The sequence below is a fragment of the Propithecus coquereli genome, unplaced genomic scaffold, assembly GCF_000956105.1.
Source record: "Propithecus coquereli isolate 6110/MARCELLA unplaced genomic scaffold, Pcoq_1.0 Scaffold126, whole genome shotgun sequence".
Lineage (NCBI taxonomy): Eukaryota > Metazoa > Chordata > Mammalia > Primates > Indriidae > Propithecus > Propithecus coquereli.
The window spans coordinates 4519442-4544145 of record NW_012136747.1 but is presented as its reverse complement, the minus strand read 5'-3'; the positions used below and the strand labels follow the sequence as shown (position 1 = coordinate 4544145).

The following is a 24704-nucleotide window of genomic DNA, read 5'->3' as shown; positions in this document are numbered from 1 at the left end:
GCTTCTGAGGCTGTTGTCTCTAAGACCCTCTCTTGCCAGGCGGGTCCCACACTCGAAGTTTCCCCTGGCCTCTCCAGGCCATTTAACACCATATGACACCGACATCGGCAGGTGGTCCTGGGGCAGGGCAAGAAGGTTGGAAACTGCTGTCCCTGCTGGTTTCTCTGTCCTGTTCCCCTCTACCTGTGCCCTGAGCCTGACTCTCCCACCTGCAGTCCTAGCCTGGAGCCAGCATCCTCTCAGCCCTCTGCACCCCCAACTTCCCACCATCACCCCAAAGGCCCCTCCTCATCCACTAGCACAGTGAACAGAGCCCAGGGCCGGGGGACAGGCAGCCTGGCCCAAATCTAATTCTCTGGGTACCTTTGGGCAGGTCATTCCCTGTCTCTGAGCCTCAGTCTTCTCATCTGCAAAATGAGTCCTCCCCTTCTACGTGCGTCAGTACCTGTGTCTTCAGAATGGAGCCCCCAGAGCATCCACAGGATCCCCGAGGGGGTGTCATGCTGTGGGGGCGACCAGACCATCTCCCGCCAAGCCCCATCCCAGGGGAGGAACATTTTCCACTCTTTTCCCAGGGAAGTCCCAGAGACAGCCCCTGAGAATCAGACCAGTCTGAACGCAGATCGAGATTCCTCTGCTCCCTTGCTATGTGACCTTGGACAAATCGCATAGATTCTCTGAGCCGTGGCTCCCCCATCTGTAACATGGGGACAACAAATCAACATTGCAGGGTTGCTGGGAGGATCAAATGAGAATTTGCAAAAGCTCCTAACCAGTGCTTGGCGAGACAACGTGAGTTTCCCAGCTGGGAATCGGGAAGTGATGGGCGCTGCTCCCGCCTCCTTCTTGGGAAATATCAAAGGCTCCTGGGGTTTTGGAGGTGGAGATGGCATTCAACCTCACCCATAAAGCGGGAGTCACCGGGCCAGGTTCCCTGCTTGAATAGCTCTGGGAAAGAGGAACTCACTATTTCACAAAACATCCATAGCTGCTCCCCATCTTTCTCCATCTCCAGCTCTGGGAATTTTCTAGAATGGACCATAACCTTCCAGCTTAACCCTAAACCCAGCCTGTCCCTTCCTGGGACTGCCTGAAACTGGCTTTAAAATGAGCCTGAAAGATGCTCCTCAAGGAGGCCGAACGAAGGGTGGGAGTGATGCCCAGGGGCAGCGGGGTGAGGGCAGCTGGACAGCAGGAAGGGGAAGGGCGGGGCTGAAGCCAGAGCTGGGCCTGCTAAGCTCCTGGCTCCTGTCTGGACTGCCACAGTGTTCCCAGGGTGGCTGTGTACCTGCCTGTCTGGCTGCTTCTGCCCCCAAACCATCGCTGCAACACTTGAGGGTCTACTTCCCCTTCTGGGCCTCAGTTTCCACTTTCGTAAAATGAGGGCATCAGACCAGTGATTTAAGCCCCAAGGCTTCTGTCTGAATTAAGACCCTCCCACTCTACCTCCCCATCCCCTGCCTGGGTTGGCCTGGCCCCCGCTCCAGCCAGGGAGCCGTGGGCCCCTGAGTGCCTGCGGAGTCCCCGTTCCCCCTTCATATTAGCGCCTTGGAGTTTGCTTTAAGGATTCTACATCCCCAATTTACAGGTGAGGAGATGGAGGCATAAGGAGGTGAAGCTACTTGCTCAAGGTCACAGAGAGTGATTCAAAATTCAGGACTCCCTCCCCTGGGCCCAGGAGAGCAGCAGGACTTAAGGGCAGCTTTTTTCAAGAGAGTCACCAAGAGCTTGAGCAGCCGACGGATCTTTACACAGATGTGGACTCTGCATGGGGGTGGTGGCCAAGGTCACGTAGCAAGGCAATGACAAATCAGGGTCCTGAACCGAGGCTCTCTGCCTCCCAGGTCCCACCAAGCCAGGGGGACAGCAACATGGCCTGACTTCCCACCCAGCCCTGGGATCTCCCCAAGATCGGAGCCCTTGCCCTGCCTAGGCCCTGCCTGGCTGTGCACAGAAGCCCCCAGCACCTAGCCTGAGGTGGGAAGAGTGAGCAGGAAGACAGGACAGAAAGTTGAGGGCTGGCCGCTTGCCCCTGGCCCTCTGGCCCTCCTCTCCTGCTCCCCTCGTGCAGGGGGAGCGGCGGCGGTGATGTAATGCACTCGGCTTTCGTCCCGGTGCCAATCTCAGAAGAGAGACGACAGATTGCGTGAGCCAAATTTGGCATCCTAGGGGGAGAGGCATGAAAAGTGGAGATGTGGAGGAGAACAGAGGAGCCTGGGGAGGTGGGGAGAAGCCCCCTGCCCAGCAGACCTGGAGGCGCCTCCCTTCCCTCACTCAGGCCCTCACCTCTGCCCCAACCCACCTGGCCTTGAACCTCCCCTCCTCGCTCTGAGAGGCCAGCCTGCCTGCTCCCCGGCCCCTGTGCCCCCACCCCCACCCCGCCACACTGCTCCAGCTCCGTTTCCCACCGCCGCTAGTTTCCTGGTTACCGTGTTGCTGGTTGTCATGTCGCTTACATGTCCTCGTGACTCAGTGGTCCCCGCAGAGGGGCCCCCTCCTCCTCACACCCTCCTTAGCACTCACCCCCGCCTCCCCCAGATCCACATTAAGCACCAGCCCTCCTTGTAAGCCCACACTGCTCCTCCTCCTCTGCTCTCTTATCCTAAGCTGAGAATCTTTCCGCAGCATCTCCTGGAGCTACTTCATTCTCTCTCACGAATGTCTACGAACCTACTCTGCTCCAGGCTCATGCAAGCTGCTTTCTGAGACCTGACACGGTCTGAAAACTGCTCACCACCCTGACGAAGTCAGTACCATCATCCCCATTCTCCGGTTGAAGAAACTGAGGTTCAGAGAGGTCAAGCCAGCTGCCTAAGGTCACTCAGCAGAAACTTAACTAGCTCTATTTGGTCACAGTCACCCCAGAGGTTTTTTTTTTTCTGAGAGAGCAGCTTTCTTTTCAAGGGTAAACCGAGGGGCTGTGAGGAACAGCTTCCAAGCCCCAGATGCACCCTCTAATTCCGGGACACTCCTACCCTTGGTCAGTCCTCTATTTCCGGCCGTATTCCCCTCACCCCATGCCTCCCTTAGGGTAAAGTGGGTCCTTACTCCCATCTGCCCAGCACTCCCCAGCCCGGGAACAGCCCTCTGCTCACGGAGCCCAGGGCTCCCCTTGGAGGTCAGTAGGGCAGGGAGTGAAGTCCCCATTCCACAGATGTGGAAGGTGACAGGGAAGAAAGTGACTAGCCCAGGGTGCTAGTTTCTCAGCTAGCTGAGCTAATTTCTGGGAGCCTGAATGGAGGATGTTTGAGGCCCACGGCCCAGTGTGGAAAACCCCAGAAAGAGTCCATCCTCCCAATGGAAAATAGAGTAGAATGTTCCAGGCTCCGATTTGGATACGGGTCAGCCCAGTAGCCAACAGCCTTGGCTCCTGCCGTGTTGCGCCCACCGTTTATCCTGACTGCCCTGTTCTTCCATTTGCTCCCCTCATCACAGGCCAAGCCAAGGCACAGCGTGGCTCTTGGGCCCCTGAAGTCCTAACAGTTCCCCAAAGGCCTGAAGCCATGGAGGTCATGGGATCGGAGGTGCGGGATAAGCAGAGCCAATGACGACGTTACACACACGGGGCTCCAGCCCCTCTCCCGGCCTTGCACGCCTGCCCCCCCCCCCAGCTCCCCTCAAGCTCCTGCTCTTGTGGCCTTATCTGCCACTTAGCCAGGCCGCCCTGCCTCTGGCCCCTCCGACACACCGAGCCTGCCGTCTCCCTGGCACCCTCTCCCCATCCTGCAGCCTGGGCACTGGGGCAGAAGGGTGGGTGGGGGGCGAGGAGGTTGTCCTGGTGGGGGAACATCCCGCGTTGCAGAGGAAGCTCTCACTGCTCAAGAGCTTGTTCAGACCTCTCTTTCCTTGGGGGGCACCCCTCACGGAGAAGGCGGTCTCTGCCTCTCCCCAGCCTGTTTCTACCACTGTGAAATGTGACACGACTCATTTGCTGGACCCCTACGCCCCCGCCCCGGGGTCACCTAGCGCAAACTAGGTGCTCACACATGAGAAGCGGGATTTCATTCCCCCTCGGATCGCAGGGCCATTTGCAGAGAGGCTGCAGCTGGGGAGGTGGAAAGGAGAGACACCCCCCGCTTGCCACAAGTCACCTGCCTTGGAGCTCCCCGGCATGACAACCGAGGGTGGGCGGAGGCAGGGAAAGGTCATGGCCGGGGCACGAGGTCAAGACCCCTTCCACCCACGTCTCTCCCCTTCCTGGCCACAACCCAGACCGCGACGCTCCCAGACCGACAGAGGACGGGAGCCCGCCAGCTCCTGGCGAGTCACGGGACCGCGCCAACGCGCGCCGGGCAGCCAGGACCCAGCTCCAGGACAAGGTGCGGAGCGGGCGAGGCCGGAGCGGCCTGCTCCGGGACACACAGACAAGCACTCGGCCGGACAGACTGACGGACAGCGCCCGCGGTGGGCGAGCGCCCGGCTTACCGCGGGGCGGAGGGTCAGACGAGTGTCCGGGAGGCGGCGAGCGGGCGCTACATCCCACGGCGCGATCCGGCGGGCGGCGTCCCGGGCGGGGAGAGGGGAGTCCCGGCGCCCCCGCCCCGCAAGCTCGGTCGGCCGGCCCGCGCTCCCCGCCCCGGCTGCCGGCCGCTCTGTGCGTGGGTCTCGGGGTCTCCGCGCGTCCGGGCTGTCCCGCGCCGCTCTCCGCGGGCCGCCCAACTTTCAGCGCTGCCCCGCGCCGCGCCCTCGGCGCCGCCTCGGCGTCAGCATCGTCGGGCCCCGGGCCCGGGCTCAGAGCGCGGGGGTCGGGGGGCCCGTGGCGCCCGGCCGCCCGCGCTCGCGCCCCCCTGCCCCGCCGGCGCCTTCGGGTCGGCAGCCCCGCGCTGTCCGCTGGTTCCCTCGCTGTCACTCCGTCCTGCTGGCGCGCGCTGCCCCCTGCCCTGCGCTCGGCTCCCCGGCCCCCTGCGCTCGGCCCGGCCCCGCGACCCCCTCGGCCTCCGGGCCTGGGGTCGCCCTCCGCGCTCCGGCCGGCCGGCCTCTGCCGCCACCGCCACCCCTGCTCCCGCTCCTCTCTCCCGCTGCCCTGGGTCTCTGCCGCGCTCCCCGTGCCTGTCCCTCTCCCGGTCTCTCCTTCCTCCCTCCGTCTCTCTCGCTCTCTCCCGCGGGGTCTCTGTCCCCGTCGCTGTCGCCCTCCCGGTCTCCTCCTGCCTCCCTCTGCCTCTGCCTCTGCCCCGTCTCTCTCCCCTGCGCGTCTCTATCTGTCTCCCTCGCGGTCTCTGTCCTTCTCCGTCTCTCTCTCCCGCCCCCTCTCGGCGCGGCCCCCTCTGTCTCGGACCCAGGCCCCCGCCTCTGCCGCGTCCCCGGCTCGCCCGGGAGCCCGAGCTCCCGCCGCCCGCGGCGCGCCGAGAACTCCCAACTCGCGGCACGCCGCCCCGCTTTGCGAGACTTTCGCCCCTCCTCACACGTGACCCGCGCCCCGCTGCGGAGGCCGCGCGCCCCCAGCCCCGGAGCCCCGGCGCCCCGCGGGGCCCAGCCCTGCCCGGACCCCCCCTGCCCCGGCACCAAAGCCGCTCCCGCGGGGCCTGCGGCGCTGAGCAGGGGCAGGGGCTGGGGGGCTGCGTGGCCCCGCTCCTGCCCGGGATCCTGCCCGGGTTTTCCTCCTCGCCCCAGGCGCGCTCCTCCCAGAACCCGTTCCGTAATCCGCTCCCGGGTTTTCCAGCGCTCCGGGGCAAGTGGAGAGGGTTTCTCGGAGCCGGTAAGGGGGTGGTGGGAGCCAGTCGGCCTGGGGTCCCTTGGCGCCCGGCCCCTCCTTTTGGCAGTCCCTGTTGCCTCCCGAAGTACCATCAGTTAAGGACCTTATGCACCCCCTACTCACCCCGGGAGACCGAAGCGGCCCTGCTGAAGGGACCCTCCCCACCATGTAGTCAGCACTGCCCCGTTTACAGACCGAGAGACTGAATACCAGCGAGGGTCCGAAGCTCGCCCAAGGCCACCCAGAGGTGGCAGAGCCACACCGAACCCTAGTTTCTCGTTCTCTCTGCCGTTCCCTATCACGCCAAGCTATCTTAATAAAGGCGGACTCACACCCATCTCCTCCCCCTCCCCAGTGTACCCCAAGCCTGGGCCCCACACTCTGGACGGTTGGAGAAGCCCCCAGCACCCCACAGTCCCTGGTGAGCCAGCTGCTCCCTGGCCATCCTGTCACCTCTGAGGAGACAGGAGGGAAAGTGCTTCTCCCTCCAGGGTGGGAGGAGGAGAGAACACCTGCAGCTAGACAGCCAGAAGAACTTCCCTGGATGCCTGGCCATCTCTGACTAGCCCCTCCAGACAGGGAGCGACTGAGGCACCCCAAAGCCAGGGGGAGAGCCGATTGAATCTGGAATCCCCTCTGGCTCCTCCTGACCCCCTAAGATGTGTCCGGTGCAGGAACAACAATACCACACAAACCACCATGACTATTGCCCTTCCCTGTGGGCTGGACCCCACCCGAAAGGATCCAGTCTCAATGCCTCAGCATGATGTACAATCAGGTCCCACCTAATCCAGCATCCCATATACCCACACATCCACCCTGCTTCCACAGATTCCAGAACACACCAGATGCTTCCACACCTCTCTTCTTGCACGCACTGTTCCTCCTGCATGAAGTGCCCTTCACATTCTTTGGCCAGAGAATTCTTGCTGTTCTCCAAGCCCAGCCTTAGTGCCACTTCCCTGAGAAGGCCTCGTGATGCCCTGGCAGAAATCATTCATCACCCATTCATTCATTCGCTCAGCACTGGGTGCCCACCACGTGCCAGCCCCTGGGCTGGTCACGAGTGTGGTTCTTAGTGGGCTTGGGAGTCAGGCCAATCTGGGCTCAAATGCTCTTAGGAGCTATGTGAACTTGAGCAAGTCTTTAATTTAACTTCTCTGTAAAATGAGGACCCTAATAGTCCCCCACCCCACACGCACAAACACAGGGGCAGATTAAGTGAGGTGGATGCACAAGAAATGCACAGCTCATAGTAGGTGCTCAATAAATGTGGCCATCCCATCTTGAGGCTCTCTTCAACACTGCAGACCTCCACGATGCACGTCTTGTTCCATGCCTGTCTCCCTGGTTACCCTGCTGTGCCCTCACAGGCAGCCAGCCAGGACTGATGTTCTGTTGCAAGGATCCTCGGCGTGTGGAGGGAGGGGGACTGAGTGCTTGCTCAGCAGCAGGCGTGTGCCACACTCTTCCGTGGATTGAAAGTGGGAGGATGCAGGTGAGGCCAGTGACTTTTGGTCTGTTCGCCTGCCCAAAGGCCTGGCCCGGTAGCTGCCCCGGGAGTGTGGGGTGTGAGGGAGGGAGGAGCAGGAAGGAGGGATAGAGAGTCAGAGATGTTCCTGGATCAGAGCTTCTACTCTCACACGATTGGTCCCCTGATGTCAGGTCACTGGACACAAGTTTGAGGATGGGATGGGGGCTAAGGGCAAGGAGGGTCACTTTGCTGGGGCAGGGCCGCAGGCCAGAGCAGCTACTCATCTCTTGTAAGGAGGAAGGATGGGGAGGAGGTGCAGAGAGGTTCAGGGACCCCAGGAAAGAGTCCCTTCTCCACCAGTCAACCCTGTGTGACCCTGGGCAGCTCATCTCTCCTCTCTGGGCCTCAGTTTCCTCATATGTAAAGTAGGAAAGATAACACCCACTTTGAGCGGCTGTTTTGAGGACCATTTAAGACTAAAGGAGGAATTCGCCATGGTCCATCCCATGTTTGCGTGGCTCTAGCCCTGTGGGGTGGGGGGCGGATCACATGAGACAGGTCTACAGAGGCCTGGGATGGGATGGGGGGAAGACTTGGAATCTGTGTGACCCTGGGCAAGTTGCTTTTCCTCTCTGGACCTCAGAGGCCTCATCTGTAATGGGACAGTTTGGACTGTGTCCCCAAAGGGCAAGTTTTTGTCTTCCTCTAACACAGAAGCATGCCTGGATGGAGTGAGGATAACCAGCATCCGCTGGGCTCATCCCATCAGCCCAAGACTATTCTGGACCTTCCCGGGCACTGGCTCATTTAATCCTTCCAAGAACTCTATGACACATGCACCTGTTACCAATTGGGAAACTGAGGCACAGGTAGTATTGCTATGAGTGGCATGGGACAATGCTCTGGACGAGTGAGATTTGCTCTGAAGTTCGAAGGGGACCGGTGGTTAAACCTTCAGCCAGCCGCACGTTTCGTTTTGGCAAAGCTCCCTGCCCATTCCGCATTCCATTCTCCCATCTGATCCTCGCTCGCTTGCAGAGCTCTGTGGGATGGCGGCTCCCACTGGCCTCACTGCACAGGTGAGGAACTGATCCAAAGCGCAGCGACAGCCAACGCTTGCCCAGGCTCAGTCAGGCAGTAAGCAAGTGTGTGAGCCAGGAATCAAACCGAGTTTGACTCCTAGTTTCTGGGGAAAGGTCATTCCAGGCCAGCATAGCGCTCACTAACCAGCTTCTCGGGGAGGCTGCTCAGACCTGGGCACGTGGGGGCCCCAGTAGCCTGTGCAGAAGGCTGAGAGGAGTGGAGGGGAGGGCGACTTGGGCTGGGCAGGTGGAACAACTCCGAGAGGGAGGGAAAGGGCCACTTTGAAATGTGAGAGTCACAGAATCCAGAGGTTTTCAGCCTAGGGAGTTTCTTAAAGTCCAGCCAGCCCATTCTGCAGATGAGGCAAACTGAGGCAGCCCAGATGCTTAGATTAGAAATCAGATCAGGACACAGCTGGCCTGCCTCAGAGCTCTAAAGTCCTGGGAGCTCCTTGAAGGTAAGGTCCAGGGGTGGGGACAGGGATATTGGGGGTCCAAAGGGCCAAGACCCATACCAGCAGGCTGTGTCCTGGGGACAGAGGACTATAGGGGTCTCGCCTGCCCTCCACCCCTCTCTCATCCACCCCCCAGCACTCAGTAGTCACCAGGGTGGAATATTTTAGCACCTATAGAAAAACCGCCACAGACGGCTGTGGCAGCTGTTGCTAAGGAGACGCTCCCAAAATAGCCCCCCTCCGCCAACCTTTCCCGCTGCTGCTCCTGCTGTGAGGAGGGGAGGAGGCCAGGCTGGGAGGGGGTGGCACATGAGCCTTGGCCCCAGGCTCACCCACCCACCCTGGCCCAAGACCCGTGCAGCCACAGGTCTTGTGGAGGGGCAGGAAGCTGTCCTAGGCAAGCCTGTGACCCGAGCCACAGTCCTCAGCTGGGGACGAAGGTCACCTAGGTGAGGGGAAAGGGAGGAGAAGCCCCTGCATCCAAGACCCCCAACACATTCCCACATGTGCACAATCACAGATTCTCACAGTTCTGCACACCCACCGGTGCACACACAAGTACAGCCTCACACATGCCGACGTAGGTACGCACACGCACCAGCAAGACACGAATAGATGCACAGACGCCACAAATGCACAACATGCAGCTGCATGCACATGCCACACAGCCATAAATGCACGCGTTTACATACACACACTCAAATGCACATGCCAAGTACACACATACACTAGCGCATGCATGCCAGGCACATGGGCACACACACACACCAGTGTACACATACCCCCGTGGCACACATACACACACGTCCACAGATACACACAACTGTCCAAACACATGCCCAGCGTGTGGCATTCAGAGGGCATTCAGTGGTGTTACCCAGTGCGCTCTGTCCAGGCGGCCACGTCTTGGGGCTTCCAGATATCCTCGCTTGGTGGGGAGCTTCTACAGTCCAACCACAGTGTAGAGGGCAGGGAGGAGGGTATAGGCGGGTGGACAGAGGGTCGTGTCTCTGAGAGCCCGTCTGATTCTGGCGACCAAAGGCTCCCTGGTGCCTGGGAGAGCCGCCCTGGGCCGGTTCCTTGGGAGGAGCGCAGTGGAATGGACAGCAGACTTGAACCCCTGGGCATGCAGCGTTCTGAGACCCAGGGGCTGGGGCGATGATGAGGACAAGATAGCAAAAGCGTGGCAAGTGTGATGCTCCTTGACACGTGCAAAGCACTTTACAGTTTACAAGCTTTTACACCCGTTGATTATTTCACACACTTGGTACATACGCTCTGAGATGTTGGTGGTGGTGTCCCCATCTCAGACCCAGAGAGGAGAGGGGACTTCAAGACCACACAGTAAGTTACTAGCAGAGCTGGAAGCAGAACCCAGGAGGGTGCCAGCATCCAGCCCCAGTGCCTTCCACTCTGCTGGGCCGCTCTGGCTGGCAAGCAGGCCACCCGTGCAGGCCTCGCTTTGCCCCTGACTCGCCCTGCGATATTGGGGAGCCAGCCAGGCCCTCCATCTTCCAAGAGGGAAAGCTGAGAACCAGTCCCTAAGGGTGTTTTCAAGCAACAGCTTGTGGCCTCAGTCGGGCCTGGGGAGCGGTGTTCGCCCGATGCCCTCGAAATGCCGGATGCCGGCGCAAGGACAAAGGGTGGCCGCATGGCTCCCTCCTCTCGGCCAGGCGCGGTCTCTCTCCAGCCTCGCTCTCTGGCTCCAGTTCATCAATCCCCAGGCTCCGGGTCTTCGCTGGCGCCTCGTCACTCTGGAGACGCGGCGAGCAGCTTGCGGTTGCCGTGGGAACCTCGCCAGGGCCACCGCGCGCGGGCACGACTCCAGGCGCGCGCGGAGCTGCGTTTTGGGTCTCTGAAAGACACCTGTCGCCAGCCGCGAGGGGAGGCGGCGTCGCGGGTTGGTTATTATGTTTTTCTGTTTCTTTTAATTGCGGTGTAACTTACAAACAGTAGTGCATGCATCTTAAGACTACAGCTCGATGAGTTTCTTAGACATGTGTATAATATAAAACCCGCGTCACCACCACCGGGATCAGGATACAGACGACTTGCGGCGCCCCAGAAGTTACACCTCGGCAGTAAACTGGAGAGATCGCCTTCTGAAGACACGGGGTTCCGCGTTTGCTCCGCACTTTGGACCTCAGCTCCCTGCAAAGGGAGGCAGGGAACTGACATTTATTGGGTGATTTTAGTCCTAGCAAAGCGCGTTAGATACTTCGGGAACTCTGACCCCGTTAGTGCTTAGTTTACACCCAGGTTAATGGTGTGAAAACTGCGACTCAAGAAGACTGAATGAATGGTCTAAATCCAGACAGCCCTTACGTGGTGGAGTGTGAGATTTGAGCTCATCTGCCTAACCTCCACATTCATCTTTTTCTTCTTCTTCCCTTCGTTGGCCTTGTTTAAAGAGCAGTGCGGATAAAACGCACTGGGAGAGCGGCCGTGTCACAGCTTGGGCCTTTGTATTGTAGTTGCTTCTGCTTGGACTCTCCTCTCTTCCCACAGCTTCTGAACTGGAGGCAAGCTCCTACTCACTCTTCAAAACCCACTGGGGTGTGTGACATTCCCCAGAGCCTTCCTTAACTGCAATGCTCCCCAGCGGCTGCCCCCAGCCCAGGGTAATTAGTCTCTCCCCTGCGAGTGTTCAGACAGTGCAGGGCCCGTCCTCCCACAGTGCGGGAGGGGTTCCTGCAGGCTGCATCTACGTGCACCCCCAAGGCGCCTGGCACGCAGCTGGTCTTCGATGAATGTACTTGAACGAAAACTGGAAGAGAGGTTTTAGAACCTTGGTTTCTCTCTCTGTAACATGCAGTCTGCACTGGCCCTGCCTCGAACTCAAAAGATAGTGAGCTGGGGAAAGAACTTCCAGAACACCCAGGTTGGGACAGCAGGAAGAGAAAGGCTGCCCTCAGTCCATCCTGCAGGGTTAGGAAATGGACTCGTCTGGTCTGGCCACAGGGCAGCCCCGAGGCTGCAGGGAAAGATTGCTTCTTTCACTGAGGAACATCCACTCTCCTCGGCCAGACGATGCCTTAGCGGCCTCTAGGGCCCTTTAGGGAGCCCCAGGAGCCGGGCCCAGCCTGCGAGAGGCAGCCGATTAAGTGGTGGGTGCCCTGATTTTCACTTTACACCCCTGTTTCCTTCCACACAGAACTGGGGGCAGTTTGCAGGATATTCAGTACAGTGGTGAAATGTAACAAGGGCCTGCACCGGCAAGGACAAAGATTATATATTTTTTACATATATTTATACATATATTTTTTTAAATAATTGAGCAGTTCCCCCCTTCTTTCACCTGTAAGTCTGACCTTGAACATGCGATTTGCTTGTTAATGAGAAGAAAACAGTCCTTGCGCTTTGAGCTGAAAGCGGTTCCCTCTTGGCTCTCCCCTGAGTTGCATTCCTACAGCAGGCATATTTTGGGGTGTCGGGAATTGAGGCTGGGGGTGAGGGACTTGCTGGGATGCGCCCAGCAGCAGGGACAGATAGTGAGGGTGGTGCAGGTAGCCTGAGTGCTCCTGTGGCTACAGCCACGTGTTTTGAAGGAGAAGGGGAAGGGGATGTCCCTTGTTCTCCGCGAGGAGCTTTGTGAAATGCTTCACCTTGGAGACGCGGTGGGTATGGAAAAAGGCAGGGCTGATTGCTAAGGACAGAGTGATGGAACTTCGGGGAGAGGAGATCTGTGTGATGTGGGTTAGCGAGAGACACATTTGAGCCTCAATTTCCTTACCTGTAAAATGAGGACATAGTATTATTAGTTTCATGGGGTGATCGGGAAGACTCCAGGCAAAGAGCACCAAATGGGCAGTCAGCAGTACTTCTGTCTTTACTACCCCATTTAACAGATGAGAAAGCTGAGGCCCAGAGAAGGGACAAGGCTCAGGCCCTGGAGCCATCCAGCCTGGGTTCTTTTCCTTCCACCACCATGGGGGAAAGCCTCCCCTGGCCTTGGCCAGTTCCCCTGTGATCTCCTGGAAGAAATAAAGGGCAGGAGAGGATTCCAGCCTAGTCCAGTGCCCAGCCCTCCTCCCCCCCAGTTGGGGCTGCTTCCCAGGAAGACAGATGTTTCACCAAATGGCAAATGCACGTGCTTTTCCCTGGCTTGGGAGAAGGTGGGTGCCGAGAAGGAAATGCCAGCTGGTTGGGCAGAGAGAACCCCAGCCACACCACCGCCTTCTCTGGGCACCAGCTGGAAGGGAGGCATCTGGGCAGGGTTGAGGGGAGCAGGGAACAGAAGGGCCCATTCAGAACCTGCCACAGCCCAGGGATGAGTGTCTGGCTTCTCTCCCAGAGGGACTTGGTCCACACACTTCGCCTCCCTGCGGCTCAAGGTCCGTCACCTGCGAACGCCTGCTGCACTGCCCGCCCACTGAGGCCGGACGGGAAGAACCCGAGCGACATGCCTGGCCTGTGCCTGGCACCCAGCAGATGCTCCGTACCTGCTGGCTGTTGTTCTCACCACCTCCCTACCGGGGCAGGAGTCCCCACTGCTGAATCCCTGACAAATGGGCACCCACCCCCTGCTCACCCACCTCTCATGACAGGGAACTCATCACCTGCCATGGCAACCCACAGTGTAATGTGATGATTTAATTGCAGACTGTGTGTTGGAATCCAAGTTCCAGGACTGCTTAGTGTCTGTGTGACCTTAAGCAAATTATTTAACCTCTCTGCCTCAGTTTCCCCATGTGTAAAATGAGAATAAGAACAGTGTCTTCCTCATAGTGTCGTTTAGATCAGTGCCTCTCAAACTTTCCTGCGCACGTGAACCACCTGGGGATCTTGTTTAACTGCAGAGTCCCTCTGTGGTCTGGGGTGGGGCCAAGAGAGTCTGCATTCCCAAGAGGTCACAGCAATGCCGCTGATCCTTGGTCCACATTTTCCATCTCAAAGGACTGCCTCACCCTGGGAGTTATGGTAAGGGGCCTGGGGGGCCATAGAAGGGTCTTAAAAACTGGAGCGACAGATTATTATCTTGCAAAAGCCTCTCTGGCTACCTGTGGCAGGAGGTGGGGGTGGGAGGAAGCCAGTTGTTTAGAGAGAGATGAGGATCCTGAGGGGGTGTCTAGGAGGGGACGGTAAAGACCCTCAGCTCAGCTCACCTGGTCCACTCACAGATGCAGAGACTGGCGCCCCGCTCAGGCCACACAGCACTGGGAGGACTCCCTCCCACCAGAGGTCTTGCACCCTCCTCCCTCCCTGCCTCTCAGCCTCCTGGGGTCTCTGCTAGCCCGAGTGCCCCTGTCTAACACCTTAGTACACCAAGAAGAGGGAGGCACGAATGGAGGCCCTGAGTCTCCCAGACAGACTTGACCTCTTTCTTACAACCATCCCATTTTACAGACAAGAAAACTGAGGCCAAGAGAGGGGAAGGCCCACAGCACCTAGGCTGGAACCAAGGTCTGTCTGACTCCATCCCCAGCAAGGTCAGGTCAGGACAAGTGTGGACATCCAAATTAACAGGCGGGAGGGTAGAAACTCCAATTCCAGCTCTTCTCCTCACCCCACCAGACCCAGGGAGGGAGTTCAAACTCCAATATAATGACAATAGCAGCGGGTCACCATTGACAGGGCGCTCACACCCATGCACTGGCACCAGTGCTGTCATGCCTGCGGACAGATAAGGGAACTGAGGCAGAGACAGGGCTCAGTGGCCTGCCCAGGTTTCAGAGTGGGGGAGGCAGAGGACACTGAGGCATGGCGGCAGGGGACGTGATGGGCACCTGGCAGCGGAGCGCGGGACGCAGCCGGAAGCCCCCCTGCCTGGCCGGCCGCCCCGCCCCGGGCTCAAGGCCTGGATGGCGGGAGGCGGGACCTCCCGGCGGCGCCGCTTCCTGGCTCCCCACCCCGCGCGGCGGCCGTCCTGGCCACGTCACCGCCCGGCCGGGAGTGCGCTGGCGGAGCGCGGCGGCGGCTGTGGGCGCGCGGGGCGGGAGGCGCAGGCAGGGCCGGGCACCGAGACGCCTGGGCCGGGGACGTGGCAGCCGGCCCGCCCGCCAGAAAGTTTCCTGGAAGTTTGCTGGGCGCGGGCGCATCACCGACGGGCAGGACCATGAACGTGTTCCGAATCCTCGGCGACCTGAGCCACCTCCTGGCCATGATCTTGCTCCTGGGGAAGATCTGGAGGTCCAAGTGCTGCACGGGTGAGGGGCGCCCCGGGCGGGAGGTGGGGGACCTCCTCGCTGGCCAGCCCTGGCGGGACGCTCCACTGCCACTGCGTCTGCTCAGGATGGGGACTTCAGCTCGGGCGTCCTTGAAACTCATTTTGCACAGATCGGCTTCCAAAATCGGTGCAAAGTTGTACAATATCAAAGAAGGGGGGCCCTTGAGACTATGGGGAAGGGTAGGTTTGTGCCTCCACTGACCGCCCCCCCATGTTGGCATTGCCCTAGCTAGTTAGAAGAAGAGGGGGATGAGGAAAAGCTGACACCTCCTCCCTCCCACCAGTCACTCCCATTGTTCCCTCCTCCCTCACTGGGGAGGAGAAGAATAAGGGGATATGCACTCAGGAAGTGGCCCCCAGTTCTCAGGGTCTTCTCTTACCTGTTCCCCCAGACTTCCCCGCAGGCTGGACCCTCTTCCCTCCCCTGCTGGCGGGTGGCACAGGCGGTTGTGATGTGGCAGGAGGGGAACCAGTGGTGCTTAGGTGGGCGTGGAGCTGCCCCTGAGCAGGAGTCGGGGAGGCCTGGAGGGGTCCCCTGTTTGCCCAGCAGTCTGGCTGCTCTGCTGGAGGTTCGGAGAAGTTTTGAGGCTGGGCTGATGGTCACCAACAGACCCCGTGCAATCAGAGGCTGCCCGAGGCTCCTGCAGCCATCTTTGTCCACTGGTGTCCTGCAGGCGCCCGCCCTGTGCTTGGCACTGGGGTGGGGAGATACAGTGATGAGCTCAGGCTCCTTGTGGGGGCCGAGGAGGCAGAGAGCAGCCCCTGTCGGCCTCGTGGGGGGAGCAGCTCGGTGCTGGGTCCTGGAGGGCTGGCAGGGAGTTGACCCAGGAAGGGGGTGCTGCGTGGAGGGCCCTGAGGGTGCAGCTGCACAGAGGTGGCCAAGCGCAAGGCGTCCCAGGAAGGGTGAGCGGCCCGATTTGGGGGTAGTCCAGGAGGGAGATGAGTCCCGGTGGGAGGGCAGTCCGGATGTGGAAGGGCCTTTCTGTCAGACCAGGAAGCAGGGACTGGGGAGCCATGGAAGGTTGGGAGCAGGGGAGGGGCTTGGCAGGGGGCCTAGGCAGGTCACTTCGTGAGCTGTGAGAGAGGAGGCAGAGGAACAGGGGGTTGGGATGGGGGGTGTGGGGAAGAGGCTCCAGCCTGCAGGGCTCAGCAGGGGTGGAGGAAGGTGCAGAGGGGGCGGCTCTAGACCTGGAGGCCGTTTGCGTTGGGTTCTTCTCCAGAGGGACAGGCACTCAAGATTCTTCAGGGTCCCCGCAGAGGAAGTGGGTCAGGAATGCTGGGGCCAGGCAGGGTGAGTAGCTGTGGCCAGGAGGGGGCGCTGTTATCCAGCCCGCTCTCTGTACTGGGCCCCTGGGGTACAACCCGGACAGCAGAGACACTGCCCTGCTGGAGCTGACTTTCTGGTGGTCGAAACGGTCCACAAACACAGTGATAGCAACCAGGTGTGTGACACGGCTCGTTAGCAGCTTAGCGCTCTGGGAAAAGGGGAAGGGGAGCTGGCTGGTGGGGATGGGGGTGTGTGCAGACAGGGGTCAGAGGTGAGGTGCTTGGATGCCAGCCCCGTCAGCCGCGAGGAGCAGGGCTTGGTGAGACCTCAACTGACCCAGCCTCCTTCTTATCTGCCACTGACTCTCTGAATGACCCTGGGCCTCAGTTTTCCCATCCGTCAAGTGGGAGGGAGGGCTGCATCTGCTCAGTGGGTCCCCTCTGTGCTCAGTGGACGCCGCGGGGACTGTGGTCAGGTATAGGCTCCCATTCTCCTCTGTGTCCTGGGTCTCCATGTGGGGCTTGCTTTGGTGGGAGTTATTCATAGTTTTCCAAGGTATGAAAGCCAGTGTGCTCAAGGTGACCAGGGCTCCCAAAGCGCTGAGGAGAAGGTGCCTGGCAAGCTGAGGACGTAGAGAGGAGAGGGGTAAGGGGAAGACCCATGGGGGTGGCCCAGCGTCCCCCACCAGGCTGCCTCCTGAGCCCTGGTGCTGAGGCCTCTATGACGAAGTCTCTGCGTGGGCCCAGTGAGGTGGCACGCCACTGGGACCATCCCAGAGCTGGCCTCGTGTTGGTATTTCCTCCCCACCGCCAGCCGCACTGCGCCCCCACCAGTGCCAGACCCCCCAGGGGGGATTCACGTGCTCACTGCGGTCCTGCCAGTATGTGTGAGGGGCACCAGGCCAGGCTTGCCTGCAGCGTGCTGATGGGAAAGCCGACGCATGAACCCAGCGTGCTCTAGAATGTTAGGGGCTTCAGTGGTGTTCTTCCTGGGTCACCCCCAAAATGTCGAGAACCAGAGAAATGGTTGGGTAAGGCACAGCTCAGGTATTCCGTGAAAACAGACCCTGAGCCAGGTAGTACAGTGGTCCCTTGTCCGTGGAGGATGTGTTCCGAGACTCCCGGTGGCTGCCTGACGCCGAGGATAGTGTCGAACCCTGCATGTATCGTGTTTTCGATCTGAAACCAAGGCGGCTACTGCGCGACTACTGGGTGGGAAGTGGGTCACGGCGTGGATATGCTGGACCAAGAAATAATTCGTGACCTGGGGGAACGAAGCAGGATGGCAAGAGATTTCACCACACTACTCAGAATGGCGTGCAATTTAAAATTTATGAATTGTTTATTTCTGGAATTTTCCATTTAATATTATCTGACTGTGGATAACTGAAACTGTGGAAGTCAAAACCACAGGTAAGGGAGAACTATTTATTGTATCACTTCTCAGTGCCAAATTCCCCAGTCATTCCTTGCCATTTAGAATAAAATCCAGCCCGGGCGCGGTGGCTCACGCCTGTAATCCTAGCACTTTGGGTGGCCGAGGTGGGAGAATCTCTTGAGGTCAGGAGTTCGAGACCAGCCTCAGCAAGAGTGAGACCCCCATCTCTAGTAAAAATAGAAAAAATTAGCCAGGCAACTAAAAATAGAAGGAACCAAAGAAAAGAAGCTGGGTGTGGTGGCGCATGCCTGTAGTCCCAGCTACTCGGGAGGCTGAGGCAGGAGGATCCCTTGAGCCCAGGAGTCTGAGGTTGCTGTGAGCTAGGCTGATGCCACGGCACTCTACCTGGGTCAACAGAGCGAGACTCTGTCTCAAAAAATTAAAATAATAAAATAAAATAAAATAAAATAAATAAAAATCCAGATGTATCATCACAGCTGGAGGGAGAGAGTTGGGGAGAGTGATGAGCCTTGGGCCAGGGGGTGAGGGGAGAAGCCAGGCAGGACCAGTGAGGGACATGGGTCTTATTTAAGGGCATTTGGAAGCCACTTAAGAGCTGTAAGCAGAATTCCATTTTTTAAGATAGCCCCTGGGTCGCTGGTGGAGAGTGGAATTGGAGGAGAGGTGAGTAGCAGTGAAGGATTTGGGGAGACCAATTGGGGGGTCACTGGGGTAGGGCGACTGGGCTGATGGAAGGGCACAGGGTGGGGGAGTGGAGCTAACAAATATGGGGGGATTGTGGGGTCGGCGACTGATTGGAAGTGAGGAACAAAGGGGAGGGAGACCCAAGGGTGGCTCTGGCGTTCTGGCCTGATCCCCAAGGGGAAGGTGGTACATTATGAAGAAGGGGAGACAGGAAAGGGAGCAGGTTGCAGGGGACAATGAGTTTGGTCTGGGCTGTGGGGAGTTTGAGGTGCTCGTGGGACCAACTCCAGGTATGCAGTAGACAGGTGAATACACAGGTCAAAACTCGAAGAGTTCATCACTTGGTAAGTGGGCTGCGCTAAAAAAATAAATAAAAAAGAAAAACTTGAAGAGTTCGGAGCTGGAGGGCCCTGGCATGTGATCATGGTGGTGGGATGTCCAAGATGGCAAAGGGAGAGGGGAAGAAGAGAGGCAGCCTGAGGTTGGGCAGAGAGGATGGCAGCGGCCAGGGAAGCCGCGGTGCAGAGGTGGGACAGGGAGGACAGTTGACTTTCAGATGCAGAAACGTGGGTGGGTGTCGTTGATGAGAGCATCCAGACTGGGGGGTGGGGAGGGGCTGGCCGGGAAAGGGGAAGGCGAGGCACCTTGCCCAAACCACCTCCATGACATATCAAACGTGGTCAAAGGACGACAAAATGCAGTGTGGATTTCTGGATGGGATCTAGGAATGCAAAGGGCGGCAGTGGGAAAACTGGTGAAATCGGAACAAAGCCTGGAGTTCAATCGACAGCGCCATCTTGATGTTAGTCCCTTCATTTTAATAAAGTACCATCGTTAAATACAATATTAACATTAGAGGGCGCCGGGTGAAGGGTATGTGGGAACCCTCCGTACTGTCTTTACAACTCTTCTGTAAATCTAACATCCTTCCAAAATAAAAAGTTAAAAAAGAAAGAGGCCAGGATCTTTCTCCACTCCTGGAGACTGACCCGTTCCTCAAAAAAAAAAAAAAAAAGAAAAAGGAAAAGGCCAAAGCACGTCAAGAATCAGCACGGAAAGTATGATCCCATTTTTGTCAACTTGATGCACCCATCGTGTCATGTATGCACATATGTCGTGTGTACATGTGCACCAGCGAAGATCTGGAAGGACAGACAGAGGCTTTGGGATGCTTTTTTCTTTGCATTCTTATATACTGTCTGATTTTTCTTTTACAAAGAGTGAATACAGGCATAATTTTTACAACTAGAAAAAAAGGCTTTTTTAATCCTTACATTTTGGAAAATAAAACAGAATGCTCCCCTGGCCCAGAGCCTCCCTTCGCCTGCTCCCATCTCCCTGGTGAATCAACACCTTGTGGAGTCAGTGAATTGTTCTCCCAAAGATGGAGCTTTGGGGAGTGTCGGTGGAACTCTGGGGGTGGAGTGAAGAGAAGCCTCAACCCCTCCACCAAGCCGACTCACACCACCCCCGACATCCTCCCTGGAGCTGGAACCCAGCAGGCACCGGGAGGAGGCTGGGAACCTGGTGTTCGTGTCTTTATTTGGAGACTGGGAGAGAGATTACAGCTTACTGAGCAGAACACCACTCCTCGAGTGATCTGATGGGAACGGTGTTTCCCGGCCCTTGGGAGCAACAGTGCCCTGGACAGGTCTTGGAGGCCTCCCCGGCTGGCTGTGCGCTTCAGGCTGGCCGTGCGCTTCGAGCGTGGGGAGCTTGGGAGTCTGTGTTCTCATTGTCTCCGCCCCCCTACAGGCATCTCCGGGAAGAGCCAGATCCTTTTCGCTCTGGTCTTCACCACCAGGTACCTGGACCTGTTCACCAACTTCATCTCCATCTACAACACCGTGATGAAGGTGAGGAGTCAGGTGGTGACGGCGGGGGCCTGCTGAGCATCCACAGACTGAGGCCATCTGCTTGGGCACTCAGGATGCGGACCAGGTCAACCTGGGTTCGAATCCTGGCTCTGCTGGTTGGTGACTCCATGACCTGGGCTTGGGTGAGGCCTCTGGCCTTTGTCCTCCAGTTCCTTCCTGTCCAAAATGACGATAACTAGCACTTACCTCAGAGGGTTCGGTTGGGAAAATTAGACGACGTAATAAATGTAAATGTGCAAGAAACCCTGCCATATGTTAAACATTCAGTGAAGGTTAGCTATTATGATGATTTAAAAATAAGCAAAAAAATCAAACAGGGTGTCCTGAGCTTTCAGAGAACCCATTCGGCCATCTGTCCAACAAATTTTTTTGAGCCTCCACTGTGCCAGCACCTGAAGAAGATATGCAAGTCTCCTGTGTTCGTGGAACCTACTTTCTAATAATAAAACAAACAAGAAAAACTTTGGTTAGGGGTAAGGCTGTGCAAATAATTAAAATCCTGTTTTTTTTCCCTCAGCACTGAGGGACTTCATCTGTCTTCCTAAAATCCTATTTAAATTGATGTTTCCTTCAATAATAGAGTTTTAAAAATAGGGTTACATGATGGAATCCAACTAGGGAGCTACTTCAGGGTGTGTGGTCAGGAAGGGCTTGAAGAGGTGACAGGGGAGCCAAGATCTGGGTGACAGACAGAACCAGCTATGTGAAGATCAGGCAAGACATTCTAAGTGAAAGACCCCCACGACAGGACCAGGCTTAGTGAGTTCAGAGGACAGAGGCCAGCAGGGCGGAGCACAGTGGCTGCCTGCTGCCAGCAGAGATGCTGAGGGCTGGGTGAGGGAAGCAAGGCCAGCCTGGGCAACATTAAAAAAAAAAAAAAAATAGAAGGATGTTAGTAGTCCTCGTGGAAGAACGTTCGCAAGTCACTGATGCATAGCCAGGAAGTTGAGGTTTTAAAATTGTTTCGAGAGCCCTGGAATGCCACTGCTAAATCCCTTGAAAAAGAACAATTCTGGTTTTTTTTTGTTTTGTTTTGTTTTTTTGCCTAATGCTCCATAGACAGAGGGGACAAGACAAGCAGGGCCTCTGACTCTTTGTGGTAGCACTGTCAGTCCCAGTTAGAAGCATGGAGTTACTGAACAAGTCATTAACCTCCGACTCTAGGCTGCTGGACCCAAACACATTTTACCTCTTCATGTGGCGTCACGGCAGAGCACTTGCCCTTAGGTTTGGCAGGGTTTGAAGCCTAGCGAATAGGCTGGGAAATGACTTCATAGGTTCTCATGTCTTGCCCCTTCCCGCCCATTTTTAGGTGGTTTTTCTCCTCTGTGCCTATGTCACAGTGTACATGATCTACGGGAAATTTCGGAAAACATTTGACAGTGAGAATGACACGTTCCGCTTGGAGTTTCTTCTGGTCCCAGTCATTGGTCTTTCCTTCCTCGAGAACTACAGTTTCACTCCACTGGAGGTAAGGGGAGGGACTGAGAGTACTAACTCCCAAAGGTAAGCATGTCCCCAAGTCCTTCTCTCCAGACCCTTCGTGACATCTGGGCTTGCCTTCTGTTGTAACGGTGCTTATAACTCACGTATCGTTCAGTTATAAGTTTAGAAGAAACTGGCAACAAGCTCTTCACAATGCTCAATTTTAAAAGGGGCACGTCTAGTCATGATGCTCATTTACCAAGCAGGCATCACAGTCCCACTTGTGGCTGTTGAGACCTTACGTCCAACAGACGATTAGCAGGCCCAGAGATTTTAACCCAGTAGGTCTGGGCTGTGGTCCATGAACCTACAGGCAAAAAGCATCTTCGGAGATTCTCACGCTGGAATTTATGGACCGACTATATTTTGAGAAACGGTGGCTTCAATTATGTTTTTATCCAAACTACAACATTTAAAAATTTTCGGCCGGGCGCGGTGGCTCACGCCTGTAATCCTAGCTCTCTGGGAGGCTGAGGCGGGCGGATTGTTTGAGCTCAGGAGTTCGAAACCAGCCTGAGCAAGAGCGAGACCCCGTCTCTACTAAAATTAGAAAGAAATTAATTGGACAACTAAAAATACATAGAAAAAATTAGCCGGGCATGGTGGCGCATGCCTGTAGTCTCAGCTACTTGGGAGGCTGAGGCAGTAGGATCGCTTGAGCCCAGGAGTTTGAGGTTGCTGAGCTAGGCTGACGCCACGGCACTCTAGCCCGGACAACACAGTGAGACTCTTGTCTCAAAAAAAAAAATTTTTTTTCTATAGAAATGTTCATCCTATGTTGTGATAAAAGCAGTACATATTCTTTTAAAAATCTTTTAAAAATTATATTTAGATAGAATATTAAAATATTGTATTTTAAATTGAGAATGATTTTTCTTAACTATATTTTCTCTAGTAAACTATTATTTTAGTAATTACATTCTTTAAGAGATGGGCCCCTACTGGGCCACACTCAGCATTCTCTGGCCACTTTCTCTTTGGCTCAGATCCTCTGGACTTTCTCCATCTACCTGGAATCCGTAGCCATCCTGCCCCAGCTCTTCATGATCAGCAAGACCGGGGAGGCCGAGACCATTACGACTCACTATCTGTTCTTCCTGGGTCTGTACCGTGCTCTCTACCTGGCTAACTGGATCAGACGGTACCAGACCGAGAATTTCTATGACCAAATTGCAGTGGTGTCTGGAGTAGTACAAACCATCTTCTATTGTGACTTCTTCTACTTATACGTGACCAAAGGTAGGTCCTGGGAGAACAGAGTAATGCTGTTGGCCCAAGGAGTTACACATCCATTCAATAAATATTTAAGGAATACAAAGTGAACAGAGCCAAGTCTCTGCCCCAACTAGTGCTTACATTCTAATGGGGGAAGACAATTATTCTCAAGAAACAGTGTCATAAAAAAATGCAGGCCAGTAAGATATATGTACCGTGCAAATGCTATATACAGGCAACACAGCTCTGTGGTGACATTTAACAGCATACTTGGTTAGGAAAATATAGGTGGACTGACACAGTAGCTCACGCCTGTGATCCTCACTTTTGGGAGGCCGAGGTGGGAAGACTGCTTGAAGTCAAGAGTTCGAGACCAGCCTGAGCAAGAGCAAGACCCTCTTCTCTACAAAAAATAGAAAAATTAGCTGGGTGTGACGGCTTGTGCCAGTAGTCCCAGCTACTCAGGAGGCTGAGGCAGAATTGCTTGAGCCCAGGAGTTGAGCTGTGATAATGCCACTGCACTCTAGCCTGGGCAACACAAGACTGTCTCAAAAAAAAAAAAAAATAGAAAAGCGTTCTAGACCACTGACAAGCTCCAAGGCCAGAACCAGCTTCCTGTGGACAAAAAGACTAATGTGGTCACTAATCCATAAACCTGGAGACATCGAGCCAACCAAAACTAGTTCATATAGGGCCTCACAGTCCCGGGTGAGGGGTCTGCACTATACTCTGATTAACAAAGGCAGCTACTGGAGGGTCATTTAAAAAGCCAATCCACCAGTTGCTGTGTAGGGCAAAAAGCAGCTAAAGTACAATGACTAGTTATGGGGCAGTTGCAATTGCCCAGGAAAAGGGCCCTCAGTGAAGAGATGTGACCAGAGGTTTTGGGAGTTGAGAGGTACTGCCAGTGGAATACATGAGATATGGAGTAGAGGAATCAAGGCCAACTGCTAAGTTCATGGCCTGAGTGGGGAGAGGGGGTGCCAATAACCAAGATGAGGGTCAGTGGTCCACAGCCAACCAGCGATAAAGTTTTTCCCCCTTGGCTTTAACATCTGAACACCTACTGTGAACTGGGCCTTAACAGATACTAAGATTACGCACGTCATACAGCAGTCCTTTCATCAGTACAGTAATCTATCTCCATTTTCTTCCAGTCCTTAAAGGGAAGAAGTTAAGTCTTCCGATGCCAATTTGAGGGCTCTTGGAGATGGTCTACACCTTAAGGACATGAAGCGAACCATTTTGAATGTTCTCCTTGGCAACTTACCTGATTTGGAATCAAATGTTAAGACAGGAAAATGCTTAGTGTGGACTTCAACAAAGCACTGATCATTCTATCTAGAAGATCTTCTCATCAATAGGATCTCTTAAATACCCATTATAGAGGTAACGGAAAACCTGGGCCAACTGTACAAGTATGGTGCTTCAGAAGGTCAACCAGAGCAAGAAGCCTTAAGGTGCCTTGCCCATGAATGGACCAAATAAACTATTGTTCTCTAAGACCCTGGTGCATGACTCATGCTAAGGATTAGTCACCTCCAATCTGGAAAGATGTCCCTGTAAGAATGCCCCAACTGAACATCAGTTGAAATATTACAAGTATGCTCTTCTAGCAGTTTCTACTTTCCAGGTAGGTATCCAAGATACAAAGGTGATAGCTTGTGTGAAATGTTACCTCACTTCTACACCGCCTGCAAACCAAATTTACCAGCTGTAGATAAAGTCATGCAGTTTTGTGCCTCACCTTTGAATCTTTTATTGTGGCTCACACTAGCCCTGCACCCTGCACTTAGTACCTTAATCCCAGTAACGACCCTAGGTGGGTACCACTTGCAACATCACCGTGTTACTGATAAGCAGATACAACCAAGCCTTACCTACTAGGTATCCTGCCCTTTCTTGTGGC

At 56.0% G+C, this 24704-nt stretch overlaps 2 protein-coding genes across 3 annotated transcripts in view; one reads left to right on the top strand and one right to left on the bottom strand.

The window, feature by feature from the left end:
* KCNJ4 (potassium channel, inwardly rectifying subfamily J, member 4) overlaps positions 1-4643 on the bottom strand; it is a 22842-nt gene extending 18199 nt beyond the window's left edge. Inside the window, exon 1 of the mRNA XM_012638099.1 lies at positions 4426-4643. The gene's annotated coding sequence lies outside the window, so the exon portion shown is untranslated. The remainder of the gene's footprint in view (positions 1-4425) is intronic.
* Positions 4644-14593: 9950 nt separating this feature from the next.
* KDELR3 (KDEL (Lys-Asp-Glu-Leu) endoplasmic reticulum protein retention receptor 3) lies at positions 14594-24394 on the top strand. 2 transcript variants are annotated; one of them, XM_012638098.1, is made up of 5 exons: positions 14594-14849; positions 19974-20074; positions 21408-21566; positions 22567-22819; positions 23953-24394. In XM_012638098.1, exons 1-5 carry the CDS (start codon positions 14759-14761, stop codon positions 23991-23993), a joined length of 645 nt encoding a protein of 214 aa, XP_012493552.1. In that variant the 5' UTR covers positions 14594-14758; the 3' UTR covers positions 23994-24394. The 2 variants fall into 2 exon arrangements, with proteins under 2 accessions (XP_012493552.1, XP_012493551.1); XM_012638097.1 differs by lacking the exon at positions 23953-24394 and having other exon boundaries at positions 22567-22972.
* Positions 24395-24704: the final 310 nt, after the last annotated feature.

Coding starts and splice junctions, on each gene's coding strand:
- KDELR3 (XM_012638097.1), top strand. CDS start 14,759: ATGAACGTGTTCCGAATCCTCGGCGACCTGAGCCACCTCCTGGCCATG. Junction 14,850..19,973: donor GAGGTCCAAGTGCTGCACGG/GTGAGGGGCGCC, acceptor GCCCCCCTACAG/GCATCTCCGGGAAGAGCCAG. Junction 21,567..22,566: donor ACAGTTTCACTCCACTGGAG/GTAAGGGGAGGG, acceptor TCTTTGGCTCAG/ATCCTCTGGACTTTCTCCAT.